This window comes from Cyprinus carpio, chromosome B8 (assembly GCF_018340385.1).
Source record: "Cyprinus carpio isolate SPL01 chromosome B8, ASM1834038v1, whole genome shotgun sequence".
NCBI classification, from domain to species: domain Eukaryota; kingdom Metazoa; phylum Chordata; class Actinopteri; order Cypriniformes; family Cyprinidae; genus Cyprinus; species Cyprinus carpio.
In genome coordinates, this window is record NC_056604.1 from 20,187,946 (window position 1) to 20,209,930 (window position 21,985).

A 21,985-nucleotide genomic window follows, 5' to 3' on the forward strand; every position below is an offset into this window, starting at 1 on the left:
AGTCATTAGGAATTTTTCAGAAAAGTTAGAGACGTTGTCCTTTACTCGAATCTTAATTTAAGGCCCAGAGGACTAATAATGTCGGATAACCTTTTAACAGTTGGCAAGCGTCTCAGCAGACAAAACATATGGGATGACAGGGCCTCAAAAAGATGACCTTTCACCGTAATTGGAGAAAGAGAATCTTTTTTTCACGTGAGATACAGTAGACTACGAAACAATGATCCTTATCCCGACAGTTCCACAGCAATTTAACATTACTACAAAAGCTGCATTCGCTGCAGGAAATTACTCAATGCACCTTAAGAGTGAAGAATTTTACAGCATAAATATAAGGGTTTTTTGTTACCACTGGTCAAGATCTAGAAAACAATCAGGGTGACCAGACATCCTGATAAAATTGGGACAGTGTCGTTTTTATAACCCATGTCCTGCAACCCAACATTATGTCATTGGTCCTGTTATTTAGTCTTAGTTTAATTGCTATGAATAGACTATTATTAGTGTTCTTTCTATCATGAGAAACCAGCAGCATATGTAGTTCTTTGACCTGTTAATACAACAGTAAGCAGCTTAGAATACTGAGCAGTAAGTTGAAAAACATTAACATATGCATAATTGTGCAAATAGTGGAACAAGGAAATGACTTACTTTCAGCAAGTAACAGCTCATGAATACAGACCTACTGTACTCAACTTTGGAAATCTGACAAACCATTTTCATTGCCCGCTACTTTAAACATCAGCAGGAGATTCTTGCTAACCTTTTCTTGGCATTATTTAAATACATGAGTTAAAGGATAGGTACAGTATGATTCCTGTAATGTGTCCGAATATTAGATCCATTAGATACACTATAATACAAACTGTTTCTTTATTCTCTTAATAAACGAATTGTTACGAATTAAAACATTTTTTGAACACTTTAATGTCCATTAGATCATACAAGCATTTTCCGATAATCTAAGTGTGTTCTGTGGGGGAAGTAAGAAAAGAAAAATGGCTGAAAATTTCACTAAGGTGGTTGTAAAATGCAGAAATGAAAGAGACAGACCTTGAAAATATTTAAACATGGAAATGTTGACAAACTATATGAGTGGTTTGACACACAACCTCTGTTTTTCTGTGGTAAGGTGACATAAATTCAGCGGTTACGGTCCCCTCGCCGGCTGTTGAAGGAATGCTGCTTTAGTAGTAGAGATGTCCCAGTCTTTATTGCTTGTCCTTTCTGCATTACCTTGAGCAAGGCTCATATAAAGTTCCTCAAGGAAGCACCTGTCTGCTCAAGGGCTTTGAACCCACCCATCCCATAAAGGCTCCAAATGGGACAAACCTTAATACGTCACAGACAAAATCTCCGCTTATAAACATCCATCACTTGTATTTGACATGCCAACGACACCATTCATCAGCACCATGCCTCTCCTTCTGTATGAGACACCCTGAGACGTCAAGCTAATAAAATACCTATGCAATGTCCTATTCATCCTCCATCACAACTACAGTACATTAAGGTTAAAAATACATTGTTGGTACATTTCCCTATTTTTGAGGACCTATAACTGACATAACAGAACTGACAGACGTAGTACACCTACCCATAAAAACCTTACCTGGAAATAGACAGTCCAGTACGGAATGAGTGCCAGGAAAACAGGAAGTATTTTAACCAGCGCTTTCACTTCCTCCACCTTCTCCTCTGAAAATCGCCCACCGTACGTCACCTTAGCGCCATCCAGTAGAGATGGCTTTGGCTTGCGGGGGAAACAAGGATTTTAACAAGCATTCATTAAGTACATCTGTGTTTGAGAAAGAAATTACAAAAAAATAACGAAATAAAGGAGCAAGCATTTGGCCAACTTAAAAAATAATAACATCATGTTTTTTCATGAAGCGCCTGTTCTTTGATTTTAGAGAGAGGGCAGTAACTTATGCCACAGAGACACAATGAATAGCACCTCAACATACGAGACAGACAAGAGAGGTGGATCAAAGAAGAAGATGAGGGATAACATTACAGACTAATAGAGTCATCTGAATCTGGAGTGGAGGTTCCCACGAAAGAACTGCATAAATTTACAATCTAACAAACCAAAACCATTTTACACAGTAGAGACTGTGTAAAGACTAATAGCCACATTTATTTTTAAGTTTAAGAATTAATATTTATAAACATAACTTTTTTTATACTTTCCGAATATGCAATTACTGCAAAACTTTCTTTTTGCTGCACTTAGGCTATATCAAAACACATCTTTTCATTATTAGGAAGTGAAAAAGAAAACCAATACTCAAACTGGGCCTCACTTATCAACCTAACATAGAATTGAGCGCAGATCCGAGCACACAAACTTATGACAGGGTTTACTTGTGATTCATGAAACATTAGCATTCCGCCAATCCTATCGTACAAATGATTGTACGTTGATAAATGTGATGGCTGAAAACAATCAGCATTTGAATATCAAGCCTCTAAAAATTCACAGTTTGGAAGCCTTGCTCCTAGACTCTATAACATGGAGAAATGTAACCCAGCCAAAAAGAGGAAGTAATCTCATGAAAGATAAATTGATGATCTTACGGCAAAAACCCATAAACTTGCAAACAACTACATATATGTTGTGTATGTATATATATATATATATATATATATATATATATATATACACACACCAGTTGATATAATAAAACATTTATAGATATTATAAACATAAATTATAAACATAGCCTATTTAGTTCCCCTCACAAAATGCCATTATTATACAAATGTTTGACAGATTTACTATGCTGCACGCAAGTTCAGGCTAACTCAAAAACTTGCACACACAAGCTGAGACCTGACGTGAGATTTAAACGTAGCCACCGCTCACATACATATTAATAAATTCTAAGTGTCGCATAAAAACGACCGTAGACCCAGTTTTCGGTCATAACTTTATTTCCTAAATGATGTCCAACAAAACCAGGAATATGAAATAAGAAAGTAAGCAAGGTCAAGGTTCATTTCATCTGGATTCTTTGTTAAGTAAATGTGGCCCTCACCTGAGCAGACTTGGTTCTTTAGGCCCGCGTCCACAGAGGGCCGAAGCCAGGATCCGGAACATGTCGCTGAAGGCACTGCCGTCTGCAGGTTTTGTTATAAACACCGTTTTACCCAGAACAAAGATGATGAGGGACACCCCGAGGCAGACGGCAGGGATGATGTAGCCAATAAAGAAGCTAACGTTCTGCTGAATATAGGCTACTCCACCCAGCGAGAAGATCGCTCCAAGATTAATGCACCAGTAAAACCAGTTAAAGAACCGCCGCGTTGCCTCCGGACCTCGATCCTTCACCTGTAAAGACATACATCACAAATACACGTGTGAACTTTATGATCACTGATTCATTTTTATTTACTTGTTTTATTAGTTTTAAGTGCACAGGAACAACTGACTGAAAATTCTTCTTATTTTAATAATCAAATCACTTTTAAATCCATAATAACCAATACTATAACTGGTTCAGCATCAAACACAGGCAATAATAACACAAACATAAATTCCAGATGGAAAAACGTGGTATCTTTTTGACTTGCATGACGTTAGAAAATACTGTCAATAAGCACATCAACACTCAATACCCACATTCTTCATTTAATTCAAGTACTGATTTGCAATTTACTAAATGCATTTATAAACTTGTGTGACGTTTCTTCTCAAGTGCATGCACATGCTGTTCTAAAGAGATGTCTGCTTTCAAAAAGCTAAAAACATGCAGCTGTAGTCATACAATGAGAGATCTAGATCCACCAATTTTGGGAAAAGTGTAAATATACTGTAACTTGTAAGCCAGTTTTCAGTTCATTCATGTCCTCAATGTTTAAATGAGATCTACTGTATGCCCCACAATGATAACCAGATGGCACATTCTGCAGTTCATTTCTTTATTGAATCTAAAAACACATGACGATCATATGACAACAAGGAAGCAAGTCAACAGACATCAACACTAGCCTAATCCAAGTCATCCACATTGCAAAATAAGCCTTGGGTTTTTATTTTCTTCCAAAAACTTGTCAAATAATCCAGTAGACCAAGTAACTGAGAAAACAAAACAAAAAATATGTCAAGCAGACAGATAAACCAACAAAGACAGATGTCAGTTTTACTTCCTAAGTTGTTAGTTTCATTTTGTGTGTTACAGTATGTGTAACACACAAGTCTTGCTCATCATCATATGGGGTTTCTAATTAGTCATTTAGCAAATTATTTCCTTACAGTTCATTCATAACAGGGATATTACCCATTGTACAGGGCTACTGTAGAGTTTCACGTCACTGAGAGGTCATGTAATCAGGTGAAATTGGTTAATGAGTGCTAAAGCATGACAAAAGGAAGGATTTTTATTTTATTTTATTTTTTTGTATAAATGTTTTTGCACATTGTAAGAAATGTTTGGTTGTGCTTGGTGTGACTCAACCTACATTACATCACTGAATTTCTTCAGCATTTAATTCTCCTCAACAATACAACACATTCAATTTGCAGATAGCAATCTAGTTGTTCTAACCAAATCTGAAAAACAGACCTTAGCAGTGACCGTAGAAGTCACTTCATCAAAAAGCCTAAGAATTTCGATCTTGTGACACAAGTCACTTTGTAAGCCACATGGCTAAATCAGACTCAAAGTACCTCAGAAATGTGTGTTATGTGCCTTGTCATTTAATAAGTGAAGTGAAAGTGCCCAGAGGTGTGTCCGAATTTAAGGAAGCCTCACAAAACGGCTGTTGCCAAGGGAACCACAATAGCACTTTCCGAAATGCAGAAACCCATACTTAAGTAATAAAGCACTGATTTATAAGATTGAGTGTTTTAAATTCTCAGTTTACTATTATTGCATTTGTTAATTTAAAGCTCCTTTTAAGACATGACAATGTTAGGTAAAACTAGTCACTCTTGTTTCATTCCAAACCTGTATGACTATCTTGTGTGTCACACAAAAGGTTATTTTTACAGTATATTGAAAGTGAATGAGGAATAGGAGAGTGAAGTAAATGTAACATGGATTATAAAAGTGGTCTATATGACTTGTGAGCTATATTCAGTTTATGTACCCTGTCTCTCACTGGTGCATTCATGAGAGACACAGCAATGTCTGATTTGTGCTTTTTTTAACATCTTTTCACAATAATTTACAAATAGAATGTTTAATAATCTAATAGATCCACTCTCCATTTCAATTCATTGACAATATGTCACAACAGTTTATAGCCCCCACTTGCAAGGAAGATTATCAGTAAGAATAAAAATAAAATTTGTTGCACAAAGCTATAATATGCATCCAGAATGACTTGACAGAATGATACTTTTGCATCCTTTAGAAGGTTAAAATGACCAGCCCACAATGCAAATGGACAGAGCAAAACTTCTTCTTTTGTGTTCCTAAAACAAAAAGTGAGAAAACGCTACAAATTCCCTAAAAATAAAAGAAAAACAAGTCACAATAAACTCTCTAAACTACAAAAGCAGTGACTCGTTGTATCTACAGAAAGCACCAGCCAGGGTTTACCTAAAGCATCCAAAAGAACAAACACCAGCAAGCATGTCAAAGGTCTTAATATCGTTTATAGTTTCATAAAAGCCAGACATAGTAGAAAATATTGCTCGGAGAATCAATCCAAGGTTGTGCCCTTTGAGATTTGAACCTACTCAAAGTTTAGACAACTCTTCAGTTGTAGTGAATTATGCTACCTCAGGGGTTTCAGTCTTTTAGATGCCACAGATCCCCCAAATATGCCAAAAAATAAATAAATAAATAAAAAATAAAATAAAAATCTGCTATATATTTAAATGTATAAAGACTCTGGAAACAAAAATTATAAATAAGCATAAAATATTATTTTAAAAATATATATATTTTTAAAGTTACATTATGTTTTTTAGACTCACCAGAGTACTGTACTGTTAGATGTATTATTTAAATTTTTAAAATGTATTTTCATTTATTTATTTTATTCAAATTAAATATGAACAGTTACTTAATTTGATTTTTACATTTATTTTCTTTAATGAATTTATTTTTTATCTAAACTTCTCCACAGACCCAGAGCACTCCCTTCCTAGCACCTCCATTTGGAAAAGCCCTGCATTACCTGATCTGCCCCGAATGGAGTGATGTTTGATTTCACAGCTCCCACGCCAACGGCCACCAGCACCAGACCACTGTAGATCGCAGGCCTACAGTAGGACGGCCGATTCATGCAGGTCACATTGGCGGGCACAGTCCCATTTTCAGAAAAACACTCTGCCGGCTGCACTGGAAATGCCATCTCTTCTCCACACAGAGAGGTCCTGGTGTTGTCGTTGGCCACAAAAGGGAAAAGCAGCATCCCGATCAGGTATAGAACTAAACTCAAGGCTATGGTTGTGAACTTGCCAAGGAACGCATCTGCCAGCCAGCCACCAAAAGGCGATATCAAATAAGTGACACCCATGAAGATCAAGGGGGCCTGGCTGGCCGAAGTGCCCTCCCAATAGAAGGGGCCGCTGTTGAGGAAGAGCACCAGGTTTGAGGTGATGCCATAGAAGGCCATCCGCTCTAGAGACTCTGCCAGCAGTATGGCAGCACAGGCCAGTCTCCTGCCATTAAACACTGACTCTGATCTGGTTGAAGCCACAGAGTTGTCCAAAAGGGGAGTGCTCTCGTTTACACCCCTGCCAGCCATGGCCTGATATGCTGTTTCTCAAGACCAAAATCCAAACCTAGAACAACAACAAAACAACTGGCATTATTTTAAAAGCACGTGATACCTCAAAACTATACATGACGCAATAATGGAAATTCAGGAAATAAATCACGAGAGTCCAAATAAAATACTGACACGCATTTCTTAGGCTTATATTGACTTATATGTATATTTCAACCGACAATAAAACAACATGAAAGCCCTCTAACATGATGTCAGCAACTACTATATTTTACTCAATAAACAAGCTAACAACAAACGTAAGTGAACATACCGTTCTTGAACACTTAGCACTGCTCCACATTTATCTATGGTCAGCCCGCGACGTGTTTACCAGTGCCCTCGGGATACATGTTATTATAAATATTAGTTAAAATTCCTAAAAGTCTGAAGCTCAACGTTAGCTGTCGGCTCTGAAGGTAAACAGCAAGTCACAATACTACCGCGTGACACCCGGTTCACTCAAAAGCGTCAAGAGACACGCCCACAGCGCAGTCATTAGATCTCAGCGTCATCTGGAGGCGCTTATCGCGTGCCAGTGAGGAGTATCAGGTTGATCGTTTTATATACAAAGCGGAGAGTTGAGCGTCAATCAACTGGCAAGAATGCCAATGGCAACTACTGATTGGGTAAAGGAGAAATAAAGGGTTTATTCTATTGGATAGTCTTGCAGCCAATCATTTCTGCACATTAACTTCCTGTGGGTGTTGCATTTCCTTGCATTTTAATTAATTTGTGCAAATACCGCTGAGGGAGAAAAAATGACATCTCTGGCATTTTTTTTCTATTATGTTTCTATTATGTTTTCCAGGGCATCCGTATTATTCCAGGATGTTTTATACATAATTGTATATATTCTTATGTTATGGGCATGGTCAAAATTGATTATGAATCATTATGAATCTAATTTAAAAAGATTAATAATGCATTTATTTATTTATTGACCTTTTTTATCAATGTCTTGTTTATAGAAAGATTCACATCCTTTTTTAAATAGTTTGTGCGTATACAGTACTTCTTAGAAACATATGTTGACATCTATAGCATTTTTTTCCCTATAGCTAGATAGATAGACAGACAGACAGACAGACAGACAGACAGATAGATAGATAGATAGATAGATAGATAGATAGAAAACTAAAAAACTATTGTTGAATTGATATAAATTTCCAGTTAGTGACAATAGCACATTTAATTTGCAAGCATACTGAAATCTTTTATGTTACCCTCAAATTTTTTTATGTAGAACAATATTTGATATTCCCCGTTGCCTGAGATTATAGGAAATAATGTTACAGGTAATTGGATGGAACTGTTGGACATTGCGGATGGTGTGAGGATGAGTAAATAAATAGCAAATATTTGGCTGAACTACAGTACTTTAAATTAGATTCATAATGAATTTAGTTATTAAACATTTATAATAAATGTTTTGTTTCTATTCACACACATTTGTAATTTGTGGATTTTTGTTAAAACCTTTTTAAAATATGTGCATACACCTCCTAGAAAAAAAAACATGTTTCTGAATAATTGCATGCTTACATCTCTTAGAAAAAAAAAGTTCTATACACATAATTGTATATATTCCAACATCACTGCTTGTCATCAACATTAATTATTTCCATGAATGATTAACCTGAACCTTTGAACTCCTAAATGAATTTGATCAAAAGTAAAAAAAATAAATAAATAAAAAAAAAGTGTTTGAGTGTCAGTTATGTGGACTGACAGATCACACAGATCTGCTAGAGCTGCTCGGCTTTATACAGCTGACAGATTTTTAAGGATCAAGAGGTGAATAAAACTTTCAGAACTTTAGCCTTCTTTCCTCATTCAGACCCATTAAAATGTATGAAATTCATGAACTCAATTTCAAACGGTCTGCACTATAAGGAAGTGCCAGTGGCAATTTGCTGTGGCATGATAACACTATGAAAGTCAGCACGTCCCTCATTCACAGCTCATCTCCCTCAAGAGACTGACTACAAGACTTGGGTTATGTGTTTGCTGTTACTTACTACTAAGCAAACTGCAATACATATCAATGACAAAGAATATATATAGTGCCATGCGAAAGTATTCATACCCCTTCATTTTTTTTCGGTCTTTATGTTTAACTGCTTTTAATTACTTTTTTTCCACACCAATCTACACTCCATACACCATAATGGTAAAGCAGTTTTTTAACATCTTTGCAAATTTATTAAAAATAAAAAACTTAAATGATTCCACTGCATAAGTATTCATACTCTTATCTGGGACAGTTGAAATTTAGCTCAGGAGCATTCATATTGCTTGTAGATGTTACTACACTTCGAGTGAAGTTAACCTGTGACAAATTCAATTGAATGGGTATGATTTGGAAAGACACACACATCTTAATTGGTTTAACAGCTGATAATGCACATTACAGCAAAAAAACCAACCTGTAGAGCTCAAAAATAAGTCTGCGTCAAGCCACACATCTGGGGAAGAGTTCAGAAAAAAATTCTGCTTCACTGAAAGGTCACAGAATCATGTAGTCTCTATTACCCTTAATGGAAGAAGTTTGAAACAACCAGGGGCCTCATTTATCAACAGTACGTAGAAAAGGTTCTATATTTTGTCCTTATATTTACACACATTCCTACATATAAGTACAAGTTGGTAGATCACACACCTTGAGTGAAACCGTGCTTACACAATCACTACGCACATCTGTGCGAATGCACTGTTGATAAATGAGGGCCCAGGACTCTTCCTAGAGCTGGCCTCCTGGCCAAACTTAGCAATTGATGGAGAAGGGCTTTGGTTTGAGTGGGGACCAAGAACCTGATGGTCACTTGTTGAGCTCCATGATCATATGTGGAGAACCTGGAATCTACAGAAGGACAAACACCACTGCAGCACTCCACTGATCTGGGTTTAATGGCAGTGTGGCCAAACTCAATCCTCTCCTCAGGGAAGACACATAAAAACACAATTGGAATTTGCAAAAAAGCACCTAATGGACCCTCAGACTCTGAGAAACAAGATTCTCTGGTCTGATGAACCTTAATTCCAAACATCATGTTTGAAGGAGACCAGGCACTCCTCATCACCTGCAGAGTACCGTCCCAAAAGTAAAGTGTGCTGGTAGCAGCCTCATGCTGTGGGGCTGTTATTCAGTGGCAGGAACTGAGGGACTCATCAGAGTAGAGGAAAAGCCCAATGCACCAAAATACTGAGAAAGCCTTAATGAAAACCCAGTTCAGAGCATTCAGAACCTCAGACTGGGCTGAAGGTTGACCTTCCAACAGGACAGTGACGCTAAGTACACAACAAGAGTGGCTTATAGACAACTCTGTGAATGTCCTTGAGTGTCCCAGCCAGAGTCTGAGCTTGAACCCATTTTAATATTTCTGGAGAAAGCTGAAAATATATGTCTGCCCCCATCCAACCCGACAGAGCTTGAGAGGTGAAGAGAGGAGGACAAGAATGACAGATAATTGCCAAATGCTGATGAACAAAGCTTGTCGCATCAAACGAAAAAGACTTGAGACTGTAAAAGCGCTTCAGCTAAATATTTACAGTAGCTAAGGGTATGAATAGGCATACTTATGCAAAGTACTTATTTCAGTTTATTTTTTATTTTTAATACATTTACGAAGTTGTGACAATTCTGTTTTTGCTTTGTCAATATAGTGTAATTTTCTGATTACAAACTACATGACAAAAATTTTAGTTAGTAATGTAATCTATTAGATTACTCATTTTAGTTAATGTATTGTGACTACTTGAAAACAAATTAAATTATTAGAAAATAAAAACCAATCAAGATAAAATGACTGAATGCTAAAAATAGAAAGGATGATTCCAAGGGCCCAACGAGGGAGAGGGGGCCCGGGACACATTTTTATTGAGGGGGAACGCGATCAGGGTGAGGCCCGAGTCACTGATGTTTAGGGGGCCTTGAAACCATAGCAGTAGGCTATACATTTATAGACGTGACATTTACATAGCCATTCTGTATTAAGAATAATAGATGGTATGGTAGAATGATATTTTACAAAAAAATTTAAAAATAAAGAAAGAAAGAAAAAAGAAAAAAAGAATCAATAAATGTACTGCCATTGTGTGAAAATCATGTAATCCAAAAACTGTTATCTGATTACAAGCATTTTAAAACGTAATATAATCTAATTACATGTACTTAATATTTGGAATCTGGTAATCCGGATAAAATGTAATCAGCAGTATTACTGTTTTTTATTGCATTTTTATCAAAAATAAATGCAGCCTTGAACTTAAAAAAAAGGCTAGATAAATGAATAAAAACAATCCAAACTTTTGACTGTTAGTATTACTTTAGCAAAAGGAAGTTTGACGTGATTGTATCAAATATTGATATTGTGGTAATTTGATAAATAACATTGTAATACAAATGTAATTACCATGTCAAGTTCTTTATTTATATATTTATTAATTTTCTATCTATGTAATGCTATCTATATCTTTTAGGGATATAGTCTATTTACTATCTAACATTTCCTTGCTACACAATCCACACAGATCTTGTACACTCTAAATTATTAATATACACACTAATATATTTAGATATGATTGGGTGTCACATGTTATCTTTTTTAATTTCGCACACTATAGTTCCGTGTTTCCGGAGGGTCTTCATTTGAAACGGACTAGTGCTAAAATAAACGCCACGCGTGTGTGTGTGTGTGTGTGTGTGTGTGTGTGTGTGTGTCCGGGAGGCTGGTCTCTGACGCGACAACATGACATGAACAGAGGTCAGGTCAGGATTGTATTATTGTCTGTCTGCTGGCAGGCGAGCTCTCAATTTTTATTAGCGTCAGCATTTTGTCGTCACACGCTGAAATGCGCGTGCTCTTCTTAGCACCAAACAGCCCCAAAACAGGGAACTGTACCACAGCCGAAAGAATAAGGTAACATTGCTGTTTGATTAACGAAACCAGGAAGTACCAGTCCTCTATTGATTCTCAAGTCAACAAAAGAGCTTATGCTAGTAGTATTAACCCTGTAAGGCGATCATTTTTCTTCTGAAGCGATTTAGCGTCTTAAATCAACGTAACAGTTACTAGTTTATATGTCACGTATTGCACTACATAATGCACATAATGTTTTCTTTTGGCGCTGTTGTTCAAATAAGTACCATGTTTTTGGACATGTAACGTTACCATGGTAAAATCATGGTATTCTTGGAGATCGATGTATCATGGTATTAAATCATTGTGCTATGATACAGCCACAGAATTTTTGTAAGGGGTGTTATTCAAGAACAGCTCAGACTCAGAGGCAATTTGTTACAGAGTTGCTGATTTATACACTGTGTGTGTGTGTGTGTGTGTGTGTGTGTGTGTTTGTGTGTGTGTGTGTGTGTGTGTTTGGGTTGCAGGAATCATATCGTGGCTGCAGGACATACTTGTGTACTGTGTGATACAAGAGAGTTCAGCTCGGCCTCTGATGTATCATCCCTGATGAAGCAAGAGCCACGGTTCGAAGCTGCGCTGGCCATTCATCTTTTCAAAGGAGGCAGGCTTCTTTTAGGTGACACATCCCCGGCCTCTCAAAAATACATGCATATGTTAGTTTCACCATATTAGTGAGAGCATCTTGTATATGCAATTGATTTTATACTGAGGTGGAGCACCACAGAGCCATGCCTGCACACACACATACTGTACATGCATCTTGTCTCATTATTCTTACTTTCCACTTTTGAGCTCTATCACACAATTTATGACTTTACTGGTGGTAGATATAAGGGAAGTAGCTACTTGCACACTAAACAATACGTTTTATAGTAGTATTTTGTTTAGGGATATACATTATATTGCTACCATATCAGTTATCAGCAATTATTAGTGTTTTATTTTATTTTTTGGTATGGACTAATATTTGATATTAAATTGTCCATTCTAATTTCTGCCTGCTTTAACATTTAGATTACCTTTGCAGTGATCTTACACGCAAAAAGTAATACAGTATACTAATATTTATTGGCTTAACGATATCAGTCATTTTAACATTGATGCAGTGAATTGTTTTTTTAAATTTATTAACAATGCCTTATATTTAGATGCATATTTGTAGCCCATAAGTATTTATTATGTCATGACTGAAATTCCACATGTACAAAAAAGTACCATGATATTACCGTTTTTATACCATGCACCATGGTTTTATTTTAAATATTCTTGCATATGGAGATGGTAATCATTTTATTACCATAGTATATACCAGAGTACCATTGTATTACCATCTGAGGCTATCGCTGTACCATGCTATCCCGACATTTACAGTATTTGTAATGATTTTTTATCATATGATATATTGTCAGCTTCCTCTATTTGTGGTGTTAATTTAGAAAACTGACCGTTGACTGATAAATTGTGCATCACTCACAGAATGAAGGCTACTTCTCTCTCAGCACCCTCAGATACAGCATTCTTGTGAGTCATGTCCCGAAATGTCCACTCTCTGGCTGACTACTTTCCCCTCTGGCAAGATAAACACACTGTTTCATGCCTCAAAGACTTTGCTCACTCGAAGGATTTAAAAGTTGAACTTCAGAGGAGGTGAATAAGTGAAATAAGGGATTTGTCTTAGTTGTGTATTTTCACTTCCCTGCAGATGCTAGAGTGCCGTTTGGGGTGGTGTTTGGAGGGACGGATGTCAACGAGGACGTAAAAGATGAGCACAAGCGAGCTGTGATGGAGGAAGTTCTGCACAAGGCCAGGTCAAATTTACTCTGTCTTTGATGAAGGTCGACGCTTATCCTGCTTCTCTGCTCTAGTCAGATATAATTAAAGCAATAGTTTGACCGGAAATGAAAATTTTGTCATTTATGACCCCTTCCAAACCTGTATGACTTCCTTTATTTTGTGGTACACAAAAGAAGAGATATTAAAGAATGTACTGGTTGTTCTTTTCCATGAAACTGAAAATGTAATCTGTCTGTTTCTCACATAAAAACTCTTATGGTTTGAGAAAACTAGTTTTATGGACAAGTTATGATGCTTTAAAGGTGCTTTTGCATCTTTTTGAAGCTTGAAATATTGAGTCATCATTCTTCAAAAAGTTTGTGCTCTACGGAAGTTGGGCAGTTTTGGAGCGAGGGGCAAATAAAGGATTTTTAATTGTACGTGAACAATATGAAAGAGGATTATATAAGCTTACTAGTATGTTGTTAATCTCTGCTTCTAAGATTAGTCTTTAATTAGTCTTCTAATCTGTACTGGATAAAGTGGTCTGGATAAGCATATTGTGAATGATTTCTGAAGGATCGTGTGACACTGAAGACAGGAGTAAAGATGCTGAAAATTCAGCTTTGCATCACAGGAAGAAAAAAAAAAATATTTTTTTAAATATATTTAAATAGAAAACAGTTATTTCAAATTGTAAAAATATTTCACAATATTACTGTTTTAATGTATTTTTGAATAAATAAATACATTAAAACATCTAAAAATCGTAATGTATCTAAATTTTGACAAATACTTGTACTGATCCCAAAATTTTGAACAGCAGTGTAACAGACCCTCTGTTTTTGCTTTCTCTTTTTATCCTCCAATAGTCCCTTGGCCTAAAAAGGTTGATAGTATCAGGTATTATATGGTATTTCTTTTTCTTTTTCATCTGTAATAGACTGAGTCTGTACCCAAAGCCTGCCAGCTCTGGTTTCAATTCATTAGCCAGGTGTTATAGATTCATGTGATCTGTTTGATTAGTACAGGCAGACTCACACCCTTCTGACAGTCTTAAGGGAATAATTGACGCTGGGGAGCATAAGAACGATAAGAGCCTTCCACTTCAAACACATCTCCCAGAGAAGAACCCCTGCTGCTGCCGTTACTGACTAACCTTCACATCTCCTGAAAGAGAGACGAGGGACAGGGGATGATGAAGAGGGGATGTAAGGAAACCCTTGGGGTTTAGTTGCAATAATTTGAAAAAATAACAACACTCTGTATGCTTTTTCTTTATTCAAAAATCATTGTTAGCACATCTCCCCAAAAAAATCAAAGAGGACCTTATATCTTATGTATGTGCGTGTGTTTTGAGTTTGAATAAAGGGAGCTTTAGGATGAGGCTTGAAAGCAAGACAGAGGCATAGTCCAAACTATATGACTTTTTTTTTCTTAACAAAATACAAATAGAGAGAGCGCCAAAAGGCAGAACCTGAAAAATTGAAAATCTGGGATGTAAAGTGTAATTAAAACGTTTTGAGAAAAGTAAAACAAAGAAACACCAGGGTCACATTTAAAATACAAGTATTTACTAAAATATATATATATATTTATTTATGTTTTTTATTTAACTTTTAACCATTTTTATGCTTACAATATAATTTATGATTTTTTTTTAATGTTAAAAAACTCCACTATAGCTTCACCTTTCTCCTCTTCATCATCCTGATTTTAAGTGTTACTCAGGGTCAGGGATTGTATTGCGGTGCTTTTATTTGCGTGGCTTGACTTGTTTGATTTACAGATTTTTGGTGGCCACTGACAGCTTTGATGTCTGGGAAAGTGTGGAATTGGAGTGAAATGAAAACGTTTGAACGTAGTCACTGGGGCGAACCTCACTAGTACAAACCAGTGCAGAAATCAGACTTTTCATGTTTCTTTACATGTTAAAGATATCAACTCAATTTCTTCATCTCTGTCTCTCTGTCACACTCAGGTTTGCTGTGGCGTTCACTGATAAACTGAAAGAACGTGCCGAGGAGCTCTTGGTAAGAAATGTTAGTTTACAGAAGAGTTTACAGCTCTGGGTTCTTATGGCTTGTTGACACTTTCAGCAGCTGTAAAGAATCTTTTCAATACATGTACTGTAAATGAGCTGCTGTTCAGAGTGCAGTAAAGAGTAATGTGAAATTATAATTGATAGTGTTGTCTTTTTGTTGCACAAGATAGAATGTTGTGGTCCCATTGTGCATGAGGTGTGGTTCTTTTTGGTACTCTTTTGTAAATGCCATAATTAAAAAAAGATGTACACTAATAAAAAGTTTGAGGTCACTAAGAATTTTTTTTTTTAAGAAAGAAATACTTTTATTCAGCGATTAATGTATTAAATTGTGCAATCTTAATAGTAAAGACACTCACTCTTTCAAACCCATGCTATTTTTTTAAACTTTCTTTTCATAAAAGAATCCTGAAATAAATGTATGACAGTTTTGACAAAAATATTAGACATGCAATTATTTTCAACGTTGATAATAATAAGAAATATTTCTTGAGTACCAAATCAGAATATTAGAATGAATTCTGAAGGATCATGTGGAGTAAAGAAGCTGATATTTCAGCTTTGCATTACAGGAATAAATTCTATTTTTAATATATTCAAATAAAAATTGTAATAAATTTTGCACAATATTACTGTTTTTACTGTGTTTTTAGTTAAAGAAATGCAGCTTAGGTGAACGTAAGAGAAGTCTAACAAATAAAAATAAAAAATCTTACCACCTCCAAACTTTGAAATCTAGTGTATGTAGTAGAAATGTCCTAATTACAATTAAAGTATAGGCACATTGAAAGGATATTGAGTAAATGAGGTAATAAAAATGCCAGTATTTATGGTTCTAATGGGTTAGATAAGAGGAAAAAAAGGAGAGAGACAGATGACTTCTGTACTAGCTGATGCTATAAATAATACAAAAGGATTTAAGGGCTACAAATGTTTTTTCGTCCAATGAAACCCCGGATACACATTACACACATGTGGAATCAAGACAAACAGGATGTCTCTGTTTTTGTCACACACACCAGGGGTCTCCCTCTCCCAGGACTGATAACATCCAGACAATCTCCCCTCCATCTGTGTGAAATTATTTATTTTATCTCAGCCAGCCATTTACATATTATTCTTTTATTACCTTTCTGCTGCTGTATTGTTTTTTTTTTCTACTGGTAGTGATTTATGCAAATCATGGATTCACTGTGCTGCACAGAGATTTTTTTCAGCAGAAATGTTCTGATATTACCAGTCTATGGTTATTACATTAGCCAAGAGCATGTTCTGGGCATGAACTTTGAACATGTATTAACTCTATTACCATAAAAAGAGAAATTCTAATGGTTGACATTTAGTTTTATTTTCACCTGCAGAGCTTCCAGGGTCACAAAACCTTATAAAAAAATCAGTGAATTAAAAATGTGAAAAAGCAAACTCATTCATAAAGTAATATTAATATTTAAAATGAGTCAAAATAAATAAAGTTATAATTAATAATAATAATTATTATTAACATTTCTTTCCCCAGTAAACATGAACCAGTGAAGTCATGAAAATTGATTTGTCAAAAGGTTGGAAACGCACATCTTACACTACTAAAAATGTCCAGTAGGGGTCTAACATTTATTTCTTGACCATTTCTTCCAGGTATGTGAGAGCAAGAAGATTTATGTACAGCCTCAAGGTAGAGTTTATTAATACTTCATGTTTCCTGATGGCATTTTGTTAAAGTAGTGGGCCAAAATGCATTTTTGAAAGACCTTTGAATATTTTTTAAATATATTAAATTATTTAAATGTCTACATGTGTTTCCAGGGATTGAGACCAGAGTGGCATCACATTTCAGCTGGAGTGATTTTTTACACAGCACAGGTGCAACACCTTCACAATTACTGCTCTCCACTTAGTGGGCCACATCATTAAAATTATGATAGACATACAGGTAGAAGAGGATTAGATGGATTTTCAGACCCCATTTGATTAATAACTTGACATATGCATTTATCATCATCCCTCTCAAAAGCTTTGAGATGAATATGATATTATGAATTGGTGATTTAAACATTTAATCCATCATTTCTCTGTACTTGGAGGGTTTGTTTTTTGGTCAGAGTGTTTAACAGAGTGTTTAACTTTCTTCACATTTCATATAGCTGATAAAAAGGTTTGTTGATTTTGTAGATAAGTGCAAAAATGTCTTCACAGTCAAATCACAGTTTTGCAGATTATTCTCACAGATATACCATATAAAACTTTGAGGTAAGATGTTTTTAATGCTCATCAAGGCTGCATTTATTTGTTCAAAAATATATATATTAAAAAACAATAATCGGGGCTTAAAGTTCTCTGGCACCGTGCCGGGTTTTTTCAGAGTAATCATGTCATCTCAATGAGAATGATATGATTGCCGGAACGAATTTACCGGGATTTTTGAAAAGGTCATGTTCACACATGATCTCTTAACGGTAATTTAGCAGTAAAGACTGTATGTGTGAAAGTGGCTAAACTCTTCCTCTGCATATGTGGTGAGTTTGGGTTGCTTAACGTTCATCTGGGAAAACTCACTTGATTTGTACTACCCGGTCTCATGGCATAAACGTACCTGGGGACACTTTTTGGCGAGACGCGAAATACGTACCAATAACTACATCACTGCAGTTTCCAAAAGAAATACTAGACACTAGAGACAGAAAAACTTTTGACACCTTTTATTCCTTTTCACACTAATTTACAGAGTTTCGATAAATAAAACGTAATTTTTGCACAATTATTTGAAGAATATCATGTTATGACTTCAAAACAATATTAATATGCTGGGAGATTTGAAAACTGATGCATTTGAACATTCGCATCACACATATCCAGCTTTATATCTGTGGGTTTTCACAAATGGTAGATTTGCTGGTAGCTCATGGAGTATAGAGACGGACTTTTTGGGGGATGATGAGCTCTGGTTTGAATCCTGTGTAACCGCAGATTAACAAAACAGTTCAAATCTGCATATAAGGAAGTTGAAATGCATCAACAAATGCGTTTTTATATCAGTTTTGCATTTGATAACACTATCGGGTAGGTTTAGGGTTGGGTGGGGCATATTTCCAACACGATAGAGCATTAACTTTTAGCAACAGTCCCCGGGTATTTGAATTCTGAACCGCCGCAATACGTACCTGAAGCAACGTAATAAAAACCCAGCAATATGTACCTATATCAACATTATAAAAATGTGCCAGGGTTCATGAATTGAATGTTTGTAATGTAAATCATTTGAACCTATGCCAACACAGGAGAATGCATCAACAAATTTCTAAATATGTGATTTACTGTACATTGTGATTTTAAAATAAAAGTTTCTTACTTTGCATGTGGCCAAATGTTAAAATTTAAAAGTTTAAACGTCATTGAATCACATGAAACATCACCAGGCCGTTGGCGCCCTCTGCAGATATTTGTTATAACATAGGCATATTACATTATGTATTTAACAGTGTTGTTCAATAAAACCATGTACTTGGTATTGATAATTTATTTGAGGCCAAGTATTATTGCCTCATCGTTACTTTATATATAAATATAGTCATATTAAAGCCTGTTTTTCCACTTAGTTCTATTTGTATTACTAAAAATATCAGATTACTCACTTGTCAAAATCATCAGTAGATTACTTGATTACCAAAATAATCACTAGTTAAAGCACTAGATTATTTAAAACATTTTAAAATACAATGGCATTGTTTTACTTTTTGTGATTAAAAGACAAATATTTGTCACACCCCTAGTGTCTATGTGCGTGATAAAGCTCATAATTTTCCAAGTGTATGATACAGCTTTCATTCTTCAGGTCAAATCATATATTCATGAAAAAAAAAATCAGTTTGAATAAGGAATATTTTCAACATAGTATTCTCTCAAATGTTAAAGTTGCCACAGTCATTGCATTCATTTCATGTGCTGCACTTTATTTGTACCATTTAGTTTTATTAGTTTATTTATTAGAATTTGAAAGATAATAACAAAATTGATTAATAAGTGAGATCTGATTTTAGTCCTTGAAATCCAAAGAAGTAGTGCAAGTCCTTGAAAGTCCTGGAATTTTATTTTGCACGAACCCTGTTTAAGTTACCAGTTCTTGGACCATTTTAATGTATTTGTTGTTGTTAATTGAACTGAACTGTAGTTTTCTGTCCTAAACTTTCTTTGTATATTTCCTATTTTATATAAATTTTTCTAGTATTTAATTTACAATTATTTCTTTTGAACAAAACAATTTCAGAAATTTCACATTTTAGATTGTACCCTGTCAAGGACAAAGCTAACCAGCAAAACTTGATATCAAAAGCATCCTAAATGTTACATGTGTTTGCACTATATTGTAGTGAGTAACCTTTCTTGTTATTAGTGTTTCATATATCCCACCATAATCTGTAGTCTGAGCCTGTCAAGGGCTAATGGCAATGGCAGATACATTACTAGTTAGTTTCAAGGAAAAGAATTTTCTTTTTTTGTTTGCCAAATAACCCTGTGTATGTGTCCGCCCCCCACAACCTCCATTTATTATTTTATTTATTATTCCAGTTATTTAATGTGTAATTTTTATTTATTTATTTTTTTCAGATGCGATTTAGTATTTTATATCTAATGCAGTGACGTTCAGACTTCTGGGGCTGCTGTATATCGGTCCATCACTAATGAAAAGACCCACTTCCTAGGCACATGCTGCCTTACTCTGTAAAAAGCTAAATGTACAGAGACTGATTCAAGGCCCAGAATATCTAATCCATTCTCCTGAGCTCATGCGCTGGCGTGTCGGAGTAATCTGCTCCAGTGTGCCTGCTGCTCCGCATTGAAGATTGATCTCTACATAAGCCCATGCTTGTTTGTGGAGACCCATGTGGCTGGTGCCACCGCTCTGAGATCAGTCGACACAAGCCTCTGCAGCTCTATCAAAGCAGGTGCTCTGACCCCCTACCACGCGGAGTAGATGCTGAAGTGGATGATAGGATAGCTAAGATGTCATCTCTGGATCATACCTAGGTTGGAGGTCTATAGTTGTGTCAAAGTTTTTTAGGTGGAGAGGGTTTTCACATGACAGAGAAGATCTGGGTGGTCCTCTGGGATTGTGCTGTATCGACCCCCTCATAGCACTGGGTGATGATGAGAGTCACGCCTGCAGGGGCTCATGGGAAATGAGGTCCTGATGCAGAGACGATTTAGTGTGCTCAGATGTGAGTGAGAAGAGTGAAGTTTTATTTCTTTTATTCTTTTCTGAGGCTTTGAGCTGTCTGGAGGTTTAAGTATAGCTCCAGGGGTTGATGTTAGTGGAAAGACATAATTCAGAGAAACTTGTGAAGGGTGTTTTTTGACTAGGTCACTGAACTCCTCATGAGTCTCTTTTCTGCTACGCTAGGTTGAAAAGCACATTTTTGCAGTGGTGATTAATCTGAAATAGGTCAATGGTGTAATCTGATGTGTTTATTGATTAATATTATATATAAAAGAGTAGTTCAAATTAGGGATATGGTTAATCAAAATAAAAAGAAATTGTGAAATGCTTTGGTGCGATTTTCAAATCGCAAAGGCTGCCATTTAATTAAATCAGTATATGTGCTGCGTGTTTTAGAGGAAAGAATGGCACTGTGTTCATTTACACGCATGCAGTTTATGATCCAGTGTTTTCAGTGTTTTGGAGCGGCTTGGTTCACAGTAAATGCTGCTCCTCACAAACTCCATCTTTGCATCTGATCTGAGTTTGCTTAAAACATGCATTTGGGAATGCAGTATGTGCCTTTCCATGCTTGTAATGAGAAGAGCTTATAAATCGGCTGCTTAAAACAAAAGAGGAACTTTAAGGGGCTTCTTGTGTTTATTTTCTTAAGGATAAAAGTTTGACGGTTTAACATTTGAAAATGAAGAAAAGTAAGACGGCCATAAATATTAGAATTGTAATTTTACAGTTGTAATAAATATTACTAAATTATTTTGTCAACTATTACAATAATATTTCTTATTTTGTTTAGTATTTTGTTTAATAATAATACAAAAATATTTGTGATAAAAATAAATAGTATTTTTTTTTCTGGTCATATTGATATATAAACAAAAAATGTTTGCCCAAATTTTGAACCTTGCATTTATCACTTTATCATAAAAACTGAAAATCCATTTTCCATAAACAGCATGTAAAAACAAAGTGAACTTTGGTAATTCACTTTACATGTTCGTAAAACTGTCTCTTTCTTTTTATGTGGACTGTTCTTGGCCTGAATAAGCTGCAGTGTATATTAAAACTAGGTTTTAACATGCTCAATTGGTCAAAAGTTGCTACATACTGCTTTGAAAAATGCTTCTGATTTCATTTTCAAACTAGTTTAGAAGGAAGGATATGTTCCTTGTTCCCAGTGTCGTTTGTTCCCCTGATATACAGTATATGGCACAAAATGAACGCTTTGAAGTGGTTCTGTGTTTCCCAATTCAGTGGTCTGTTAACACACACTATGCAAATCTTAAAAGTCAGGACTCATTTTCA

At 35.6% G+C, this 21,985-nt stretch overlaps 2 protein-coding genes across 6 annotated transcripts in view; one reads left to right on the plus strand and one right to left on the minus strand.

Annotated features, from left to right (window-relative positions):
- LOC109080340 (solute carrier family 15 member 4-like) overlaps window positions 1-7,159 on the minus strand; it is a 56,671-nt gene extending 49,512 nt beyond the window's left edge. The window contains exons 1-4 of the mRNA XM_042730041.1: window positions 7,001-7,159; window positions 6,133-6,742; window positions 3,042-3,334; window positions 1,613-1,754 (exon numbers count right to left, since the gene is read on the minus strand). Of these exons, the coding sequence (XP_042585975.1) occupies window positions 1,613-1,754; window positions 3,042-3,334; window positions 6,133-6,705 (1,008 nt within the window). The 5' untranslated portion in view covers window positions 6,706-6,742; window positions 7,001-7,159. The remainder of the gene's footprint in view (window positions 1-1,612; window positions 1,755-3,041; window positions 3,335-6,132; window positions 6,743-7,000) is intronic.
- Window positions 7,160-11,377: 4,218 nt separating this feature from the next.
- The window catches only part of glt1d1 (glycosyltransferase 1 domain containing 1), a 30,434-nt gene continuing 19,826 nt past the window's right edge, over window positions 11,378-21,985 (plus strand). Inside the window, exons 1-7 of one of the 5 annotated variants that reach the window (XM_042730046.1) lie at window positions 11,396-11,492; window positions 11,600-11,648; window positions 12,119-12,270; window positions 13,357-13,462; window positions 15,409-15,460; window positions 17,107-17,143; window positions 17,275-17,331. In XM_042730046.1, the coding sequence (XP_042585980.1) occupies window positions 11,483-11,492; window positions 11,600-11,648; window positions 12,119-12,270; window positions 13,357-13,462; window positions 15,409-15,460; window positions 17,107-17,143; window positions 17,275-17,331 (463 nt within the window). In that variant the 5' untranslated portion in view covers window positions 11,396-11,482. Of the gene's footprint in view, window positions 11,649-12,118; window positions 12,271-13,356; window positions 13,463-15,408; window positions 15,461-17,106; window positions 17,144-17,274; window positions 17,332-21,985 lie in introns of all 5 variants that reach the window. The other 4 variants (XM_042730047.1, XM_042730049.1, XM_042730045.1 and 1 more) reach the window with 4 other exon arrangements.